The 15885-nt window shown below is 52.3% G+C and overlaps 3 protein-coding genes across 3 annotated transcripts; 2 read left to right on the plus strand and 1 right to left on the minus strand.

The window, feature by feature from the left end:
• Positions 1-381: 381 nt before the first annotated feature.
• On the plus strand, positions 382-8701 carry pks2 (ketoacyl-synt-domain-containing protein; the record flags this gene model as incomplete). The annotated part of the gene is made up of 20 exons (XM_007772101.1): positions 382-417; positions 468-601; positions 655-901; positions 958-1163; positions 1214-1297; positions 1353-1437; positions 1484-1631; positions 1680-1776; positions 1835-2403; positions 2457-3691; positions 3745-3891; positions 3948-4068; positions 4120-4231; positions 4285-4490; positions 4544-4713; positions 4763-4895; positions 4951-6650; positions 6717-7111; positions 7167-7309; positions 7365-8701. The coding sequence occupies 20 exons, from the start codon at positions 382-384 to the stop codon at positions 8699-8701; spliced, it is 7305 nt and encodes a 2434-aa protein (XP_007770291.1).
• Positions 8702-10316: 1615 nt separating this feature from the next.
• CONPUDRAFT_126428 (uncharacterized protein) lies at positions 10317-12396 on the plus strand. The gene is made up of 7 exons (XM_007772102.1): positions 10317-10633; positions 10686-10733; positions 10787-10859; positions 10912-11216; positions 11271-11593; positions 11652-12135; positions 12191-12396. The coding sequence occupies exons 4-7, from the start codon at positions 11022-11024 to the stop codon at positions 12215-12217; spliced, it is 1029 nt and encodes a 342-aa protein (XP_007770292.1). The 5' UTR covers positions 10317-10633; positions 10686-10733; positions 10787-10859; positions 10912-11021; the 3' UTR covers positions 12218-12396.
• A 1009-nt stretch (positions 12397-13405) lies between these two features.
• On the minus strand, positions 13406-14958 carry CONPUDRAFT_74275 (cytochrome P450; the record flags this gene model as incomplete). The annotated part of the gene is made up of 3 exons (XM_007771650.1): positions 13406-13600; positions 13651-14677; positions 14789-14958. 3 exons carry the CDS (start codon positions 14956-14958, stop codon positions 13406-13408), a joined length of 1392 nt encoding a protein of 463 aa, XP_007769840.1.
• Between the last annotated feature and the right edge of the window lie 927 nt (positions 14959-15885).

A 15885-nucleotide genomic window follows, 5' to 3' on the forward strand; every position in this document is an offset into this window, starting at 1 on the left:
GAGGCTGCGACGCTCGGAACGGGCTCGGCCTCACATTGTCCTCTCCACACCACACGGAGCACTGACAGCTGGGATCATAACTTCCGTTGCATGATCTTGGACCATGATTGCGCTTCGGAACAAAAAAGAAGAAAAAGAAAACCCCAGTAGAATCTCCGTGATCTTAGTGCCCGCGTGGTTTCGCTCGAATGAACTGAGATTGCGGGGCTCCGTCTATTCTCTTTAACCACTCCTCTCTCGAAACGGTTATTCACTCACTTCAGCACTGATATCATTCTGTGCGTTAAGTACCAGGCGACTTAACGCGTTCAGCCACTCTGGGTTCAAATCTTCTGGTATTGTCGCCTCAGCCTCCCCGTCTTCGTCCTCGCCCGACGTAACATGGGCGCCAGCACCGAAGTTGCTCCTATAGCTATCGTAAGTGTGGACTATCCTCGCGGTCGACGGCGTACTTACGGATCGGCAAGGTTGGTATCTCTGCGGAGCTCCCGAGCGGCGAGCACTCGCACAAGAACCTTCGCTTTGAGGACCTCTTTGATTTCCTGGTCGCCAAGAAGCAGGCCTACGAGAAGATACCCTCCAATCGCTTGAACACCAAAGCGTAAGTTTCAACTCACGTCATTGACTTGCGTGTATGCTGACGTCGTCTTCCAGACGCGTCGGGAAAGCGCTAGGTCAGATCTCAACTGAACTCGGCGCGTTCCTGAAGGACATTGAGCTCTTCGACAATGTTGAGTTCGGTATCTCGAACCATGACGTGCGAGCGATGGCCGTCTCAACGCGCAAGTTGCTAGAGCACTCGTTTCTAGCGCTGCTTGACTCGGGCATCGATTATCGAGGGCGAAACGTTGGGTGTTACATGTCGGGTACAGCCTTCGACATTCTTAGCGTAGGAGAACCGGTGAGCAAGGCTTCATCTATGCATTGGCACGTCACGGTTAATGGGGTCCGTGTTAGAACGACTTGGATGCCAGGGGATCTTTCGCAGGCATACCTTGCATGGTAGCCAACAAGGTTTCTTACCATCTCGACCTACGGGGTCCTTCCATACCTCTGGACACCGCATGTAGCTCCAGCTTGACGGCGACACACCTCGCGGTGCAGGCGTTGCGAGCGGGAGAATGCGAGGCGGCCGTCGTTGGAGGTTGCCAGATCAACCTTAGGTAAGTCGTGCCAGCGTTGTTAACGATGATCTGGCCTCATTCTATTGCAGGGTCGCAGACATACTGCAGTATTCGCAGGGATCTGTGCTTTCCCCTGACGGAAAGTCAAAGCCTTTCGACGCGGCGGCGAACGGGTACGTGGATATATGCGCGCTGGTCCCGCACAAACGCTGAAGAGCAATTGAGTAGGTTTTCTCGAGGAGAAGGTGTCGTAAGCATTGTGCTCAAGCCTTACGACAAGGCGGTCCGTGATGGCGACTTTGTGTACGGGAAGGTTCGTCTTTTATCATTATCTCGCAAACTCTCGCTAATCAGATTAGATCCTGGGCACGGGCATCAACTCTTGTGGACTTGAGGGCCCGCCGTATGCGCCCATCGCGAGTATGCAAAAGGAGGCAATGGAGCGAGCGTACGCGAATACAGGCAAGAGCCCCTCGCAGGCTGACTTCGTCGAACTGCATGCTACTGGTGAGTTTACTTCTACATAATATTAGAACAACGACTCACTTGACGAAGGCACTGCCGTTGGCGATCCGGTGGAGGCCAACTGGGCCGGAGAGGCGTTCAAGAGAGATGGGGATCTCCCAATTGGAAGTATTAAGGGGAACTTGGGGTGAGTCTTGAGCGTTCTCGAGAATGAGTCGAGCTCTCATATATGCATGACAATGTAGGCACTTGGAGATTACGGCCTTCTTAGCCTCCCTCTGTAAGGTGATTGCGATGTTCCATCACCGTTCTATCCCTCCCAACGTCGACATACCTACCCTGAATCCGGCTATTCGCTGGGATGCCTTAAGGTTGAAGGTACCGACACGCGCTAGTCCAATCGCGTCTATGTCTCCAGACGGTCAGCTGCTTGTCTCTATCTCTGGGAGCGGTATAGGCGGCGCGAATGGACATGTTGTCGTGCAGAGTATGCCTGCCGCCCAAGGCACGCCGGAGGAGCAGCTTCAAGAACCAGTCGACTACCCGATTCTGTGGATCACCGGAGGGCTGACACCGCGCTCGGCATCTGCTAACAGCGATGCTGTTATGGACGCAATCAAGAGTCAGGGGATTCAGGATCTTAGTGCGATGTCAGCGACGTTAGGCCGCAGGGCACGACAGCTAACCTGGAGATCTTTCGCTATTCAGCATGCTGGAGACGACAAGCTGAAATTCTCGGAGCCGGTTTTAATGCCTCGCGCGAGACCGCCACTCGTTATGGTCTTCTCGGGGCAGGGACCGCAGCATATTAACAGTGAGTCGCATGTCCAGTTGGTCGTGACGTTCATGGTCTGACGCGATGTGTAGTGGGGCGACAGTTGTTCAGGCGGTATCCGGTGTTCCGGGACACCGTCCGAAGCCTCGACAACTACCACGTGACGCTCATGGGCGTCTCGCTCATCCGCGACTGGCACCTCTTCGACGGCGACGACGCTCACGAACGAACATCCATATGGCCTATCAACATCACACTTCCAGCACTTGCCATCGTCCAGATAGCGTTGTTCGATCTTCTTACCCACCTTGGGTTCCATCCTGATGCTGTCGTTGCGCACTCCGCCGGAGAGGCGGCCCTCCTCTATGCCTCGGGAGCTGGCACGAAGGAGATGGCACTGGACTTGTCGATTGCTCGCGGCAAGGCCATGTCGCTGTTGGAGCAGTCAGAGACGCAAGGAACCATGGCAGCGCTGTCGTGCACGCCCGAGGTTGCCCAGAGCCTCGTCGATGCTGTGGCAGCCGAAGTCCAAGACGCGTCGCAAGTGATCAATATCGGCTGCTATAACGCTGCCAACGCAGTCACCCTCTCTGGTCACAGGGCCCTCGTCGAGGCCATCGTGCAGCGTGCGACTCAAGAGGGCCACCAGGCAACGACGCTTCGGACCAATGTTCCCGTCCACTCGGCCCTCATGGAGGAGTGCGCGACTGAGTACGCCGAACTCGTCGCCGAGGTCTACAATAGACATTCCGGTCCGCATGTCCCTCAAGTCACCACCTATTCATCCGCCCAGGGGTCGCTGCTGGAGAGCTTCGAGGAAGGATACTGGTGGTACGGCAGCCGGAACCCGGTACGCTTCACACAGACGATGAACATCATTCTTCAAGATCATCCCGGTGCTTCCTTCGTCGAACTCTCTCCCCACCCCGTCCTCTCCCACTACATCTCCACCTTCGGCGTCTCTCCGTCGCTCGTAACATGTCCCATGCGCCGAACGAAGTCTCCCGGCCTACAGCATGAAGCCAACACCCTTCTGACCGCCCTCGGTCAACTGTCGATAATGGGTCACAACGCGCTGGATTTCAGAGCCTTGCAGCGCTCGCTAGCACTCTGCAACGGTGACCTTCCATTCACCACGTATCCTTTCCAGCAGAAGGTCGTCGACTTCGCGCCTCCCTCCTCTCGGTCTTGGAACAACCAAGTTCAGCCCCGGAAAGGCCGCCTCAATTTCCCGGATATGCGGGTCAACAACCTCACGCACCCCGAGCTCGCGGACCACGTCATAAACCAGGAGTCGATTATGCCAGGGTCAGGTTTCATCGAGATGGTACACTGACTTCTTGTTCTGATTTCGATGAGAGGCTAATGTTGTCACTTTAGGTACTAGAAACTGGGGCGAACATTCTGTGGAACGTCGAGTTTATGTTACTTTTCCCTTTGTCTTCGAAAGAGCCGGTTCCCATGGGTCTGACGCTCGAAGGCAAGAACTGGTCTGTTACCAGTCAGCTCGTCGAGCAAATCCCTTCTGTGAGCGACTTGTCCGCCCAAATATTGTCCAGAACATATTACTAATGTACGCGCAGAGCTCGCCCGCCAGTCGCATTCACGCCCGAGGATGCATGTCCTCGAAACCTGTGGATATCGCAAGACCAAAGATAGACGTTGCCGGGATCCAAGCTCGTTGCACTCAAGTGGATAGCACTGGTAAGGTTTAAATCTCAAAATGCAATGGACGATTGCTTATATATGGAATAGCTTTCTACAAGGGCTTTGAATACTTTGCCCAGTACGGCCCATCGTTCAGGTTGGTGAAGCAGGCGCACTTCGGGTCGCGCGAGTTCATTGTCAAAGTCGAACACCCGGAAAGGTACTTATCCGATCGGTGTCAGTTTTACTTCTCGCTGACCTATGTTAATATAGCTCGGATGACTATGTGTTCCACCCTGCCACCCTAGATGCCGCCATTCACGCGCTGGTCCACCCCATGTTTACTTCAAACGGCGATCCAAATGTTTACTACCTCCCCTCGCGCGTCAAGTCTCTGGTTGTTTTCAGAGACGACCTTAAATATGCGCTGGGAGTTGGAATCTTATATGCACACGCGACGCTGAAGCAGTGGACCCCTAGTACGTCATCTTTTCTTATTCTTGACGCATTCTAATGAGCAAACTCCTTGTAGTGGAACTTATCACGGATCTCACGGTCACAGACGAGCATGGCGACGCCGTCGTATGTTTCCATGAGTTTGCCGTCAAAAAGCACCATATCCTGCCTCCAAGAGACGTCTCGAAGCGATTCGAGTACGTCTATCAACCCCTGGGACTGAGCCCTTTGCGCCTTAGAGGCGAGGTAGGAACTTACTTTTCCATCTCGTTTGCGTAACTAATAATAAATCCAGGACTTCGAGTACGATCTGCCCTGGGGATGTACGCAAGAAGCAAATCAAATAAAGGAGACCCTGCAGAATCTCCTGAAGTTCGTTTCCACGGCGTCACAAAAGCGAACTTTATCTCTCCTGTGCGTCGACTGTGGTAAGTCGAGCCTTCTTGACGTGTACTGGGATGGATTGCTTAGCTGTATGTATAGGCTTGGGAACCTTCAATCAACGCATGAAGGAGGCCGTCGCAAAGTTCACCGAGTACAAGGCTGCATACATCCACGTCGGCGATGGCGAGTCCACGTCACAGACTTTGAAAAAGAAGATCGACCTCCTTGAAACTTCCGTCGACGTTGTCATCGCCTTCGACGCACTGCCCTCCCAGAGTACCATCGAGCAAGATTACCAGTCACTCACTCGTCCTCTCGTGCCTGGAGGTGTGCTCGCTCTGGTGGCCCGCGACGACTTGGACGGTTCTGTTTCGCCCGTTTCACCTGACGCATGGTGCCCCGACATGTTCGTCGACCTTGCGCTGCGCTGGAAAACCCTCGTCCGCGCATTGCCTATCCAAGCTGGCCAGCGACCACAGCAAACTCCGGAAGAACTTCACCTTCTTATCGGCCAGACACCTAGCCTGTCGGTTGGGCACTTCGCCGATGACTATCCGGTTATGGATGGCCCTGCAGCACACGACGGGCACCCGCTTTCCAGCACTTTCGGTGGTCACCCGCCTGCAAGGGCAGGATTGCGCATCCTTCAGTACACGCGTGGAGGGGAGATGGAACTTCAGCGCCAGCTGAAGGACGTGGACGTCAACAAGCCCACGACGTTCTGGATCACGGCGACGTCGGGAACGGCAGACGAGGCCACGGGACGGGGCCTCACGAGGTCTCTCCGGCGCGAGTTCCCTCTTTGGAATATTTTCTTTGCAGGTCTCGACCAGTCCATAAATCCCACCGAGGCAGAGGCCATCCTACAGGCCTACACGGATATTCCTAGCATGGAGGAAGAAATCACCATCGACGGCCATCGCCAGATACTCGTTCCGAGGATTTGCGAAGTGTCGGCGCCGTCTCAGTCTACTCTCGCCGCGAACGGTGTACCGTCAAGCCGGCAAAGGGCCCAGCCTACGGCGCTTCTTCTCAACGAAGACGACGTCTACGTTGAAGTTGTCGCCTGCGCATCGGCGTCTTCGGGCCTCTACGGTGTCGTCGGACGCATTCGGGATGCCGAGTTAGCATCGTCCGCGGACAGCCGGGGATTCTTGGTCGCCACTGTCGCGACCAGCCTCCCCAATCAGTACATGGTCGCTCGACGGGACGCGTTGGCATTAATGGACGAGAACGCGGCTGAAGAAGATCTCCACGCCTACGCCTCGGCCCTCCCGTCGCTTTTGGCCGGGAAGCTTGCCATGCATGCGCTCCCGCCCAGCAGCAGGCTCACGAAGATCAAGTGTACCGTATGGCTCACCCACTCATCCACTCCCATCGCACAACGGATTGAACAATACCTTTCCTCGCTCGACGTGGGTGTCAAGGTGGTCAGTGTGTCGGATTTTACGTCTTCGTCGACATGCAAAGGTGTTAGGCCAGGAGACATTATCTTAACGGGATACGGCCCGGATGAAGCCCTCTTCCAAGCTGTTGTGACTCCGGGAGCGAAGCAGATCTCATGGCATCTCGACTCGCTGCTAGGCCTCTCAGATTCCTCGACCCCGTCGTGGATCTTAGGCAGTCTTTTGCAATCCGCTCTCGACGAAGTGGACTCGGCGACGCTCCGGCAATCCCAGCTCGTTTCCGTTATTAATGTTGCGCCTGCCCAGCGCCCGCTTTACAAGCCTGATCAGACTTACATTGTGATTGGAGGTGTCGGGAGTTTGGGTATTCACTTGTCTCTATGGCTTTACGAGGTGCGTCGATTGGTACTTTTCTTATCACGACTCATGATTAACCTGAATATTGTCCTGGTTATATAGCACGGCGCTCGTAGCATCGTTTTGACGTCGAGGTCCGGGAGGAAGTCCCTTCTCAAATCGAACGACAAGCTCGCCATGATGATGCTAGAGTACCTGGAATCGCGCGAAGATTTGGTCATCCAGCTCAAGGCTTCAGATGGGACATCGGAGGAGGCCATGGGCGAATTGGTCTCCACTCTCCCCTCGCACCCGGCTGGCGTATTCTTACTCTCGGTCGTCCTTTCCGATTCTAGCTTCTTCTCGCTCGACGAGGAGAAGTTCGCCACGTCTCACCGAGCGAAAGTCGCTGTATTTGACGTTCTCCGGAAGACGTTGGACCTCGACGGGTTGGACTTCGTCGCCTCACTGTCGTCTATTTCCACGTTCGGAAATGCAGGACAATGCGGGTATTCGAGGTTGGTACTCAAGAACTTCTCACGTCGTGGATATTTCACTGATTATCTTCCTCAGTGCAAATACCGCGCTGGAAAACATGGTCAACAGGCTTCCCAACGGATTCTCAGTGGTCTCTCCGGCAATTAAGGATACCGTTTCAGTCGTCGAAGCGTCGGCGCACTTCCAACATCTGATGCCATGGGCGTTCTCTGCACAAGGTACGATAGATTATATTCTCCTTGGCGAACGTAACTCATTCATATTTCTAAATAGAGGTCTGCGCATGTATTGACGATGGTATTCGGAAGGTTCAGAAAGAGGAGGTTGCGACTTATATTCCCGATCTCGACTGGACGCTCGTTCATGAACACATGGGACCATCCTCATTGTATAACCATCTCGTGCTTGGAAAAGCTGTCGAAGCAGAGGCACCTTCATCGTCTACATCTAGCAAATCCCGGGACTTGGAGACGATGAAGACCGTGGTATTGCAGGCCGTCGATGTTGCGGCCGAGGAGTTCGACGAGACCATGCCCCTTACCTCGTTCGGTCTCGACTCCCTGTCCGCAGCGCGCCTGTCGTTCACTCTGCGCGGGATCGTACCCTTGTCCCAGGTCCAGCTTTTGAGCAACATCACGTTCCGCGATATCGTCGAGCGTTATCATCAGCACGCTCAGGCCGAGCCTTCCACTGCAGCGACGACCTCGTCATCTTCGTCAGAGGACAGTATTGTCCTGAAGTACGGGTTCGAAGGAACCAGCCTGACAAAAATTCAAGACGGCGAAGGTGTTCCTTTCATAATCCTCCACGGAGGTAGTGGCACCATTGCTGCGTTCACGGAGCTGGCCCCGAATTTCTCTGGTTCGCTCTGGGCTCTACAAGCTACGACTGAGAGCCCCCTGCGCTCGGTCACCGCTGCCGCCGCTTACTACTACCGGTGCATCAAGGAGACCTTCCCTAGTGGCCCCTACCGACTGGGCGGGTATTCCGGAACCTGCTTCATCTTGTTCGCGCTCGTGCAGTTGATCGAGGCCGGTGGCGACGAGGTTTCGCAGGTGGTCGTGATCGACCACTTTCCTACCCTCTTCACTTCGCAGATTTACGCACCTGACGAAGAAACTCTGCGCAATCAGGCTCCTTCGGATGAGTTAGTGAAGAATACGATCCGGACTGTCACACCACTCTATCGCCTCGATACCGCCCAGCGGCGACAACTCGCTGACGAACTTGAGCAGGCGCTTCTCGGAAAGACCGTCTCCCCATTTATGGAGATGTTTGCCAGCATTTTTAGCGACATCACCTTCGCCCTGTGGGAGTTCACCTACGGGCTTGTGGGAGCCGACGCACCGCTCACGCTGGAGTCGATGCAGACGGCGATAGACGCATGGCTGAAGCGTAGCAAGGCGCCGGTGACAGTGGTCTTTGCATCAAAGGGCGTGCTCACAAGCATACCAGAGGCATGCGCGGACCCCCAGTGGATCGAGCAGTGCATACATTGTGCGTTCCCTGAGGCCACTGTCTTTCATATTCCCGGCACCCATCACTCGGTATTCCGGGGCAAACCCCTTGCCGAAATAATCGAGCAGCGTTACAACGGGAGGGTAGAGTGATTTGAAGAGGTAGATAGAGTCTGTTAGACATTTAGAACCAGTTATGTACGATTGTGTAATTCGTAGTCTGCTTATTTCGTCGTATATCTTGGGTAAACTGCCGTACTATCGTAGATTAATACATACTCAGACCTTGTCCTGTTCATCGGGGGTTTCTAAGGATGGCTAGTAAACGACACTAAAGCTTGTAAAGACTCGAAACTTGAGTATCCGTTGTGGGTATATCTTAAATCAAGCGTCCAAGTTGCAAGGAAAGGAGGCTAATGAGTAAGCTAAGTTAAAATTTCGTGAAGGTTTATGGAGAGGTTTGAAACGAACCGTACACAGACATGCTCCTCGCTCACGACTTGACAGGGCTAATTCGAGTGTGCATTACGGAGAGGACCCATTTTGAGACGTAACTGGTCGTACTTGTCTTTGTTCCCAGAGAAAACTCCGTGCGCCGGAAGCTCTGTGTTCACCGTCCGAGAGTTCTGAAAATGAATCCCAGGCCACTGAGAACTAGGCAGAAGTTGGAGAACTGAGAGATGTCGCGGATGGTGAGTTATTTGAGGGTGGTCTGGGACGTATACTTTGCGACCTAGCTGAGGAAAAAGAGGTCTACGAGGAGAGTATTCGAACAGAGGGAGTGTTTCGCGGACCGGGACTGGGTCTGTACACAACAAGGTTCCCCAAGCCGGCGCGAACGACTGGTCCTCAAGCACGCGAAACGCCCGGAATGAACACGAATTGGTAATCACTTGCGAAGACGCCACTTGCGAAGACGCCACTTCTGAAGAACGTTTGCCTATACCTCGGGAAGTCTTCCTCCATCAGGGAAGACAGATCGTCTGAGGTTCGCTTCAGAGCCAATGTGGGAGAGGGCGGTATAATGCCGGCAGCGGCAACCGTGGATCACTCCAGCCAGATGAGAGTTCAAACAAAACAGATGGTACATATTCTCCTGCGTGTATAAACGTTCGTCGGGGCACGCGTATCTTAATGAAGTTTTGATGAAGGCCGAGAGTTCGTTTGTCGAAGAAGATGAGATGACGGCACTAAGGGTAGTGTTGAACTTGAGTGAAATGACGGACGCTCTCCAATTTGGTCACGAGTCTAGAGTCTTCATGCGAGGATAGTCTGAACGACAAAGGCTTCAGTATGGATGATAAGAATGAACGACTGGCGTTGCTCACCGAGATCCTCGCGCTATCCATATCCGCATATAACTGCAGCGTCGCCCATTCAGGAAGCAAAGAGTTATGGTGGTTCCCTGATGAGGATAAGGCCAGAAAAAAGGAGAATAAGCTAGTGAAACGGACGTTATGTACCAGCGAAGGATTACTCACCAAAGCGTTCCTGCCGACGTTACTAGGGCTCCGGTGTTCGTCCTGAAACTGCTGGCTGTTCTTGAATTCAGCTCCTCAAAGCTGGGGTAAGCACTACTGGTGGGGTTGAGTTCGAGGGGAAGATCGTTGCGTTGGTTTTGAGTAACATATCCGGGGAGGAGCTCGAGAGATTCACAAATTGAGAGCTGTCAATGACCAACGCTGGAAGTGTAGACTCCGAATTCCGATTCCGGCACTTACATCCAACGTCTCGCGTCATCCACCTCACAGCACCAAAGCGACCTCCCTTCAGGTTAAGACGTCGACCATACATATAAAACTCTTTGCGACGCTAATAGTCAAGTCCAAAACCACACAAATACGATTACCCGTTGAGAAGGCACGCCCATGCCCGCTCACCCAAGAATGCGGTCAGCTGTATCAGTATTCGTTGCATGATATTCAGTGCTTGCCAAAACAGAATCCTAATTGTAACCAGTATGCCTTCAAACTTCGCCGCTCAACGCTGCCGCCCGAAAAGCCGGATCGACGCGCATTGGCAGCCGAGAGGCTTAGCACCTGAAGGTGGAATTCCGGTATCCTTCAATGGATAATTCCTCGTGATGTTTGAGATCTCAAATCTATCGAACCTCCTGTATTTCTGACCATTATGTTAGACGTCCTCAATATCGGGTACAAAGTCTTGGAAGAAGGACATGGTGTAAGTAAGTGAATAGGGGCTATTTCTCGCGAAGCTCCTGTTGACATGCGTAATTAGCAAGTCGATATGTGACATCGGCAATGGTCATATTCAGTTTGCATAGTGAGCTATGGTCTCACCCAATGGGACGGTGCGCCAAAACACTTTTTGCCATTAATTATCACCGACTCAGCTCCTCGTAGCCTTCACAACCCTCGCAGCGACGCATCAAGTGCCCGCCTTTCCGGTCTTCTACGCATAGGCGGACTCAAATTGCTTTCCGGGAGTGACAAAGTCCCTACAAAGCCTTTTCATGATCACAGACTCATATCTCATAATTGGCGGCAACGGTTTGCTGGGCCAGCACATCGTAGAGCAACTCCTGGACAGAGGCGAAGAGCGAGTGGCCATTCTCGATATCGTGCAGCTGTCTCCGGCGAACCCAAAGGTTCCTGTCTACACTGGGGACATTACCAACGTGAGCGACATTCAAAGCGCGATAGAGAAGGTACGTTTGCCAGACAGACAAATTCTCAGCCTTTCCTCAGACTTCTCCCGACAGTGCCGTGCTACTTGTGTCATTCACACTGCAGCGTCGCTGCCGGGAAAGCCACGGCAATTTCAAGAGCAAGTCAATGTTTCTGGGACAAGGAACGTTGTGAACGCCTGTGCAAGTCGAGGTGTGAAGAAGATGGTGTACACCAGTACGGCCAGCGTCGTCTTCTCCGGCAAGGACCAGCACAACGTCAATGAAACTGCTCCGTACGGCAACCCGCACGTGGACGACTACAACGAAACGAAGGCCGACGCCGAGAAGTTCGTTATCGAGTCGAACGGAAAGAATGGGCTCTACACGACATCACTCCGTCCTGCTGGTATGTTTGGGTGAGTGACATTTGTTGCAGTTCCCCTTCTCTTAGCTTTGCTGACTTTGCTGGGGAAGACCGAAGGATCGGCTTACAGTTCCGACGATGATGGGCGTCGCCCAGTCTGGCCGCTCATACATCCAGCTTGGGAACAACCAAAATCTATTTGACTGGACTTACATCGGAAACGCAGCGAAAGCACACCTCCTTGCTGCAGATCGCCTTAGCCTGGATCACCCCAAGTTTCGGTTGGTGGCTGGTCAGGCGTTCTTCATAACGAACGGCGATCCGAGGCCTTGGTGGGAGTTCCCTCGCCTCCTGTGGAAGACTGGCGGTTATTCGATACCCGAAAAGACGACTGTCATTCCCCGATATGCTGCTTATATCATCGCCATGTTCACGGAGCTTGTCGGCTGGTTATCTGAGAAGAGACCGTCATTGACCAGGATGTCGGTGTTATACTGCTGCACGTCGAGGTGGTGCGACATCTCAAAGGCACGCCACGCTCTTGACTACAACCCGGACATAAGCTTAGAAGAGGGTGCCAGGATTTCTGTTGATGTAAATCCATGTTAACTCCCCTTGTGCTACGCCATGCTGACCTTTGTTCGTGCAGTGGTGGAAGAAAGCGCAACAAACATAGCACATGGATGTTACTGACAGGCGGGCTCTATACAGGATGTCGGGTTTGAACCGTATGTCACTACGCTGGCCATTCTCAGGATTTGCCTCGAATTACCAGATGCCATTAAGATGTCCTATGTAATGGTTTAGAATGCCGTGCAATTACCTCGAATGGTCATAAGCTGTCTTTAGTACGAGATACTGCAGTCACTCTAGGTGTAAGTCTATCAGCAAGTGCGTAATTCCAGCAATCGGCCCTCGGCAAAAGCGCCCGAGACGCCCGCTGCTGAGCGCTTGAGTGCTGTGCCTTGGCACGGACTGGTCATACAATGCACTTGTAAGCTCATTCCTACGGACTGACGACGTTTGGGGATCCCGAGCTGGTCCACTTTACACAAAAATCACACAAACAAACGTCTGAACAGTCGCTCCTGGTCGGAAACAGGAGGACCACACCACACCTAGAAAACTTCATGATGTCCGCGGACCGCCACTGCGTACTAGCCTTTGACCACAAGATAGGAAGGACTTGAAGCTTGAGGTATAGGTACCTGTCTATCGCCAAACTTCAAGGTTCTCTCCTAAAAATATCGATTATAACCTTGGTCTTGGCCCTGCATGGTGATGGAGATTTTGAAATCCGGAAACGAGATTTCCTAAGCATCCGCGATATCCGAACCTGCGCCATTACCTCATTTCGGATCTGCATGCAGGTATGTGGCACCAGTGTATGCCATTTGGCGATGGCACTCGGAAATGGCAGGTGCGAGCTCGCGAGCCGGAAGCAAAATAATAGTAATGGCAACCAAAAGCACTAGGCTACGAAAGCTATATTGTGGTGCTCGCAGCAATATGGACACATGTACATACATCGGGTCTAACGCGACTTAGGCTCACATAAACTTCCATAATGGGAAACTTAGTCATACCCATTGCCAGCCGCCAATGGCGTGCCAGGAAATGGCTGGCCAGCACCGCCATTCTGCCATCGGACTTCAAACACTGTGTGGCACCGTAAATGTCATGAGGATTGTGTTTTTTCTCTTCTTTCGAGACTCGAGGCCATTGCTTAGATTCTCACATTATTTCTTCCTACTACGATCAGACCCTTGGGTTGAACGGTCGACATCCAACTATTTATACTCTTATCATAGCCAACACACAATCTTTGCCTAGGTTCTATGCATTATATCAATTCTCTGATCTATTAAGACCTTGACTCTCTCCGTTGTTTGAGTCTGATCATAACTGGCCGACTCATTTGTGCGACATTAAAACTCCTCTCCATTTTCTTCGGAACCTTATACGTCTCTGTATCGCCGTCCACCTCGACTTCAAGAAGAGACACCCAGAGTGCAACAAAAGCTTTGATATGCCTATGAACAAAAAGACGGCCTTTACACTAGAGAAAACATCAAGACATGCTACCGAATGGGAAAATAGAATGCGCACTGCGTGTTTGCCGCCGCCGAAGCCTATCGGTATACTATTATGATCACGCTTGGTGACGGTTCCTTCAAGAAAGCGATCGACAACAAACGTTTGTGGGTGCGCATAAACGGAGGGATCCATATTGTGAGCTCGCGTGTTTGCCATAATGTATTCTCCGGCCCGAATCTTCAGCGAGTTACCACCATAGTCGAGATCAAAGTCGCAAGTTGCCTGGCGAAAGGGCGTTGCATTGCTTATCAAGCGTAGTGTCTCCTTGATTGCGGAATCTATAATTGGAAATGAAGATGGCCCAAAAGCTGTGGGATCGCTGATGAGTTTGACGACGTCTCCTCGATACGTCTGTAGTACGCTATCTACTTCGTGTCGCACTTTCGCAAGAGCACACGGATCGTCGAACAAGAATGCCAGCAGCCAGCTAGTGACATTTGTGGGAGCAGCTGTGAGCCCCCAAACGAGGGTCATAAAAAGAGCAGCCCTATTTCTCGTGGAAAGATCGTTGGAATAGGCCTCGCGCAGATACTCTTGAACAAGAGGGAACCCCGGCCAAGCGCCCGAGCAATCTGTCTCCACGAGCGCCAAATACACTTCTATACGCGAGAGCATGCGCGAATGAGCGTCTCGAAATTGGGATCCTGTCAATGGAAATCCAAGCATGCGAGTGTAGAACGATGTATCCAAGGTCCGTAAGTCCGTGATGGCGTCGGGAGGAAATAGTGGACCAAGGATAGCTTGGGAAATGGAAGAAATGAGAGCTGCGCCCACCAATTCAGAGAGAGAGTGTGTGATCGCAGGGAATGACTGGGTTTTCAAAAACTCTGAGATCGAGGTGGCGAGAGCGGGAGAGATGCGCTCCAAGAAATCTTGAGACCTGAGCACCCTGCCTATGGCTGGAAAAATGTGATGCCCCATGAGGCCAGCAAGCGTTTCGGGGTCGATGTCAGTCCCGCTAAAGGCAGAGACGAGCTCTCCCGTGGCGGGGCTATTGCTGAGCGTGGGCAGCTTGAACAGTGTCTTCACCAAGCTTTCGCTTGATACAACGGTTATCAATCTACCTCCAATCAACACCCGACAAACGGGTCCATAGTGAAGTCTACCATGGGTTAACTTCTTTGGAGCAGATAGCTGGGATGTCACTCACTTGAATTTGTCCAGCGCCGCTCCAGGTCCAAGGTAAATGAAGTCAAAGGTGTGCTTCATTCCGTAGACCATACGAAGCAAAGGGGGAGAGTTTGGTAAAAGCAGGTGGCTATACCTTGCAAACAGCAAGATCAGCGCCGTAAGTAAAACGATCGCGATGAAAGACAGCATAAATCTTTATTCAAGACGATGCGTGGCCGGTCAATGCGGGGTCTTTGGCTTTTATATACTCTGACTCTCAATGTAAAAATACCGAAGCTACAATGCTCAGAAACGTTAGTAGGCGTCGCATATTGCATGCGCGAACATGTACTCGGCTCCACTCGTGCTAGGTCAGTGTCCTTGTCCGAGCCTGCCAAAGTAGGTATCTGTACAGGCACGCCACCTAGAGGCGGTGGACTTGACCTGCACACTGTACACGGACCTTTCGCACCAAGGTTTTACCATTGATCTAGTAGCCGACCGCCATGATGGGAGGTACTGTGATTCACCGTCAGAGTAGACACCACCGTCAGAATAGACAACTCGCTTTTGTGCCCGTTTCCTTGGCAAATCATTCAAACTAAAATCATGGTAATTACGAGAACATGTTGTACTTTATGCCTGTACATGCGATTGGCGAGAGGATGTCTGGATGTGAAGCTGCAAGCCTCAAAGCATGAAAAACAGGGTGTTGTAAAAAATTTCTGAGCTTCGGCGGATAACCAGCTGTGAACATGCGACACAGTGTGGATGATAGAGCTATTATATGTTTTAAGGACATCTTTACCCTTCGTTGAAACAATTTTGGGCGCTGCAAAAGGCGACAACTCTCAATATGTCGGAACGATGACAGAGTGTCCTCTCGAGCCTTGCCATAATCTTATAGCCGCTGTAACGGCGACTTCGGCTCAGCGATAACGCCCTGACTTTCCTTTTTGAGACCGGCTATGGTGGACGGCCTGCCTAATATGGATTATCGCCACCCGCGCGGACTGTCTATTCTGACGGTATTCGGCCTAAAACACTGATTCGTGCATTGCACATGCACCCTATGCTTGCGTCACTCAGCGATTTTTTGTAAGGTAGATCGCATACCAAGGACATCTCAAACCTAAA

This window comes from Coniophora puteana, assembly GCF_000271625.1.
Source record: "Coniophora puteana RWD-64-598 SS2 unplaced genomic scaffold CONPUscaffold_8, whole genome shotgun sequence".
In the NCBI taxonomy this organism is placed as follows: Eukaryota; Fungi; Basidiomycota; class Agaricomycetes; order Boletales; family Coniophoraceae; genus Coniophora; species Coniophora puteana.

Bases quoted from the DNA above. Each gene is read 5' to 3' on its own strand.
- CONPUDRAFT_126428 (XM_007772102.1), top strand. From the start codon at position 11,022: ATGATCACAGACTCATATCTCATAATTGGCGGCAACGGTTTGCTGGGC. The intron at 11,594-11,651 runs GTGAGTGACATT...TTGCTGGGGAAG, and splicing joins CGTCCTGCTGGTATGTTTGG to ACCGAAGGATCGGCTTACAG. The intron at 12,136-12,190 runs GTAAATCCATGT...TTGTTCGTGCAG, and splicing joins GTGCCAGGATTTCTGTTGAT to TGGTGGAAGAAAGCGCAACA.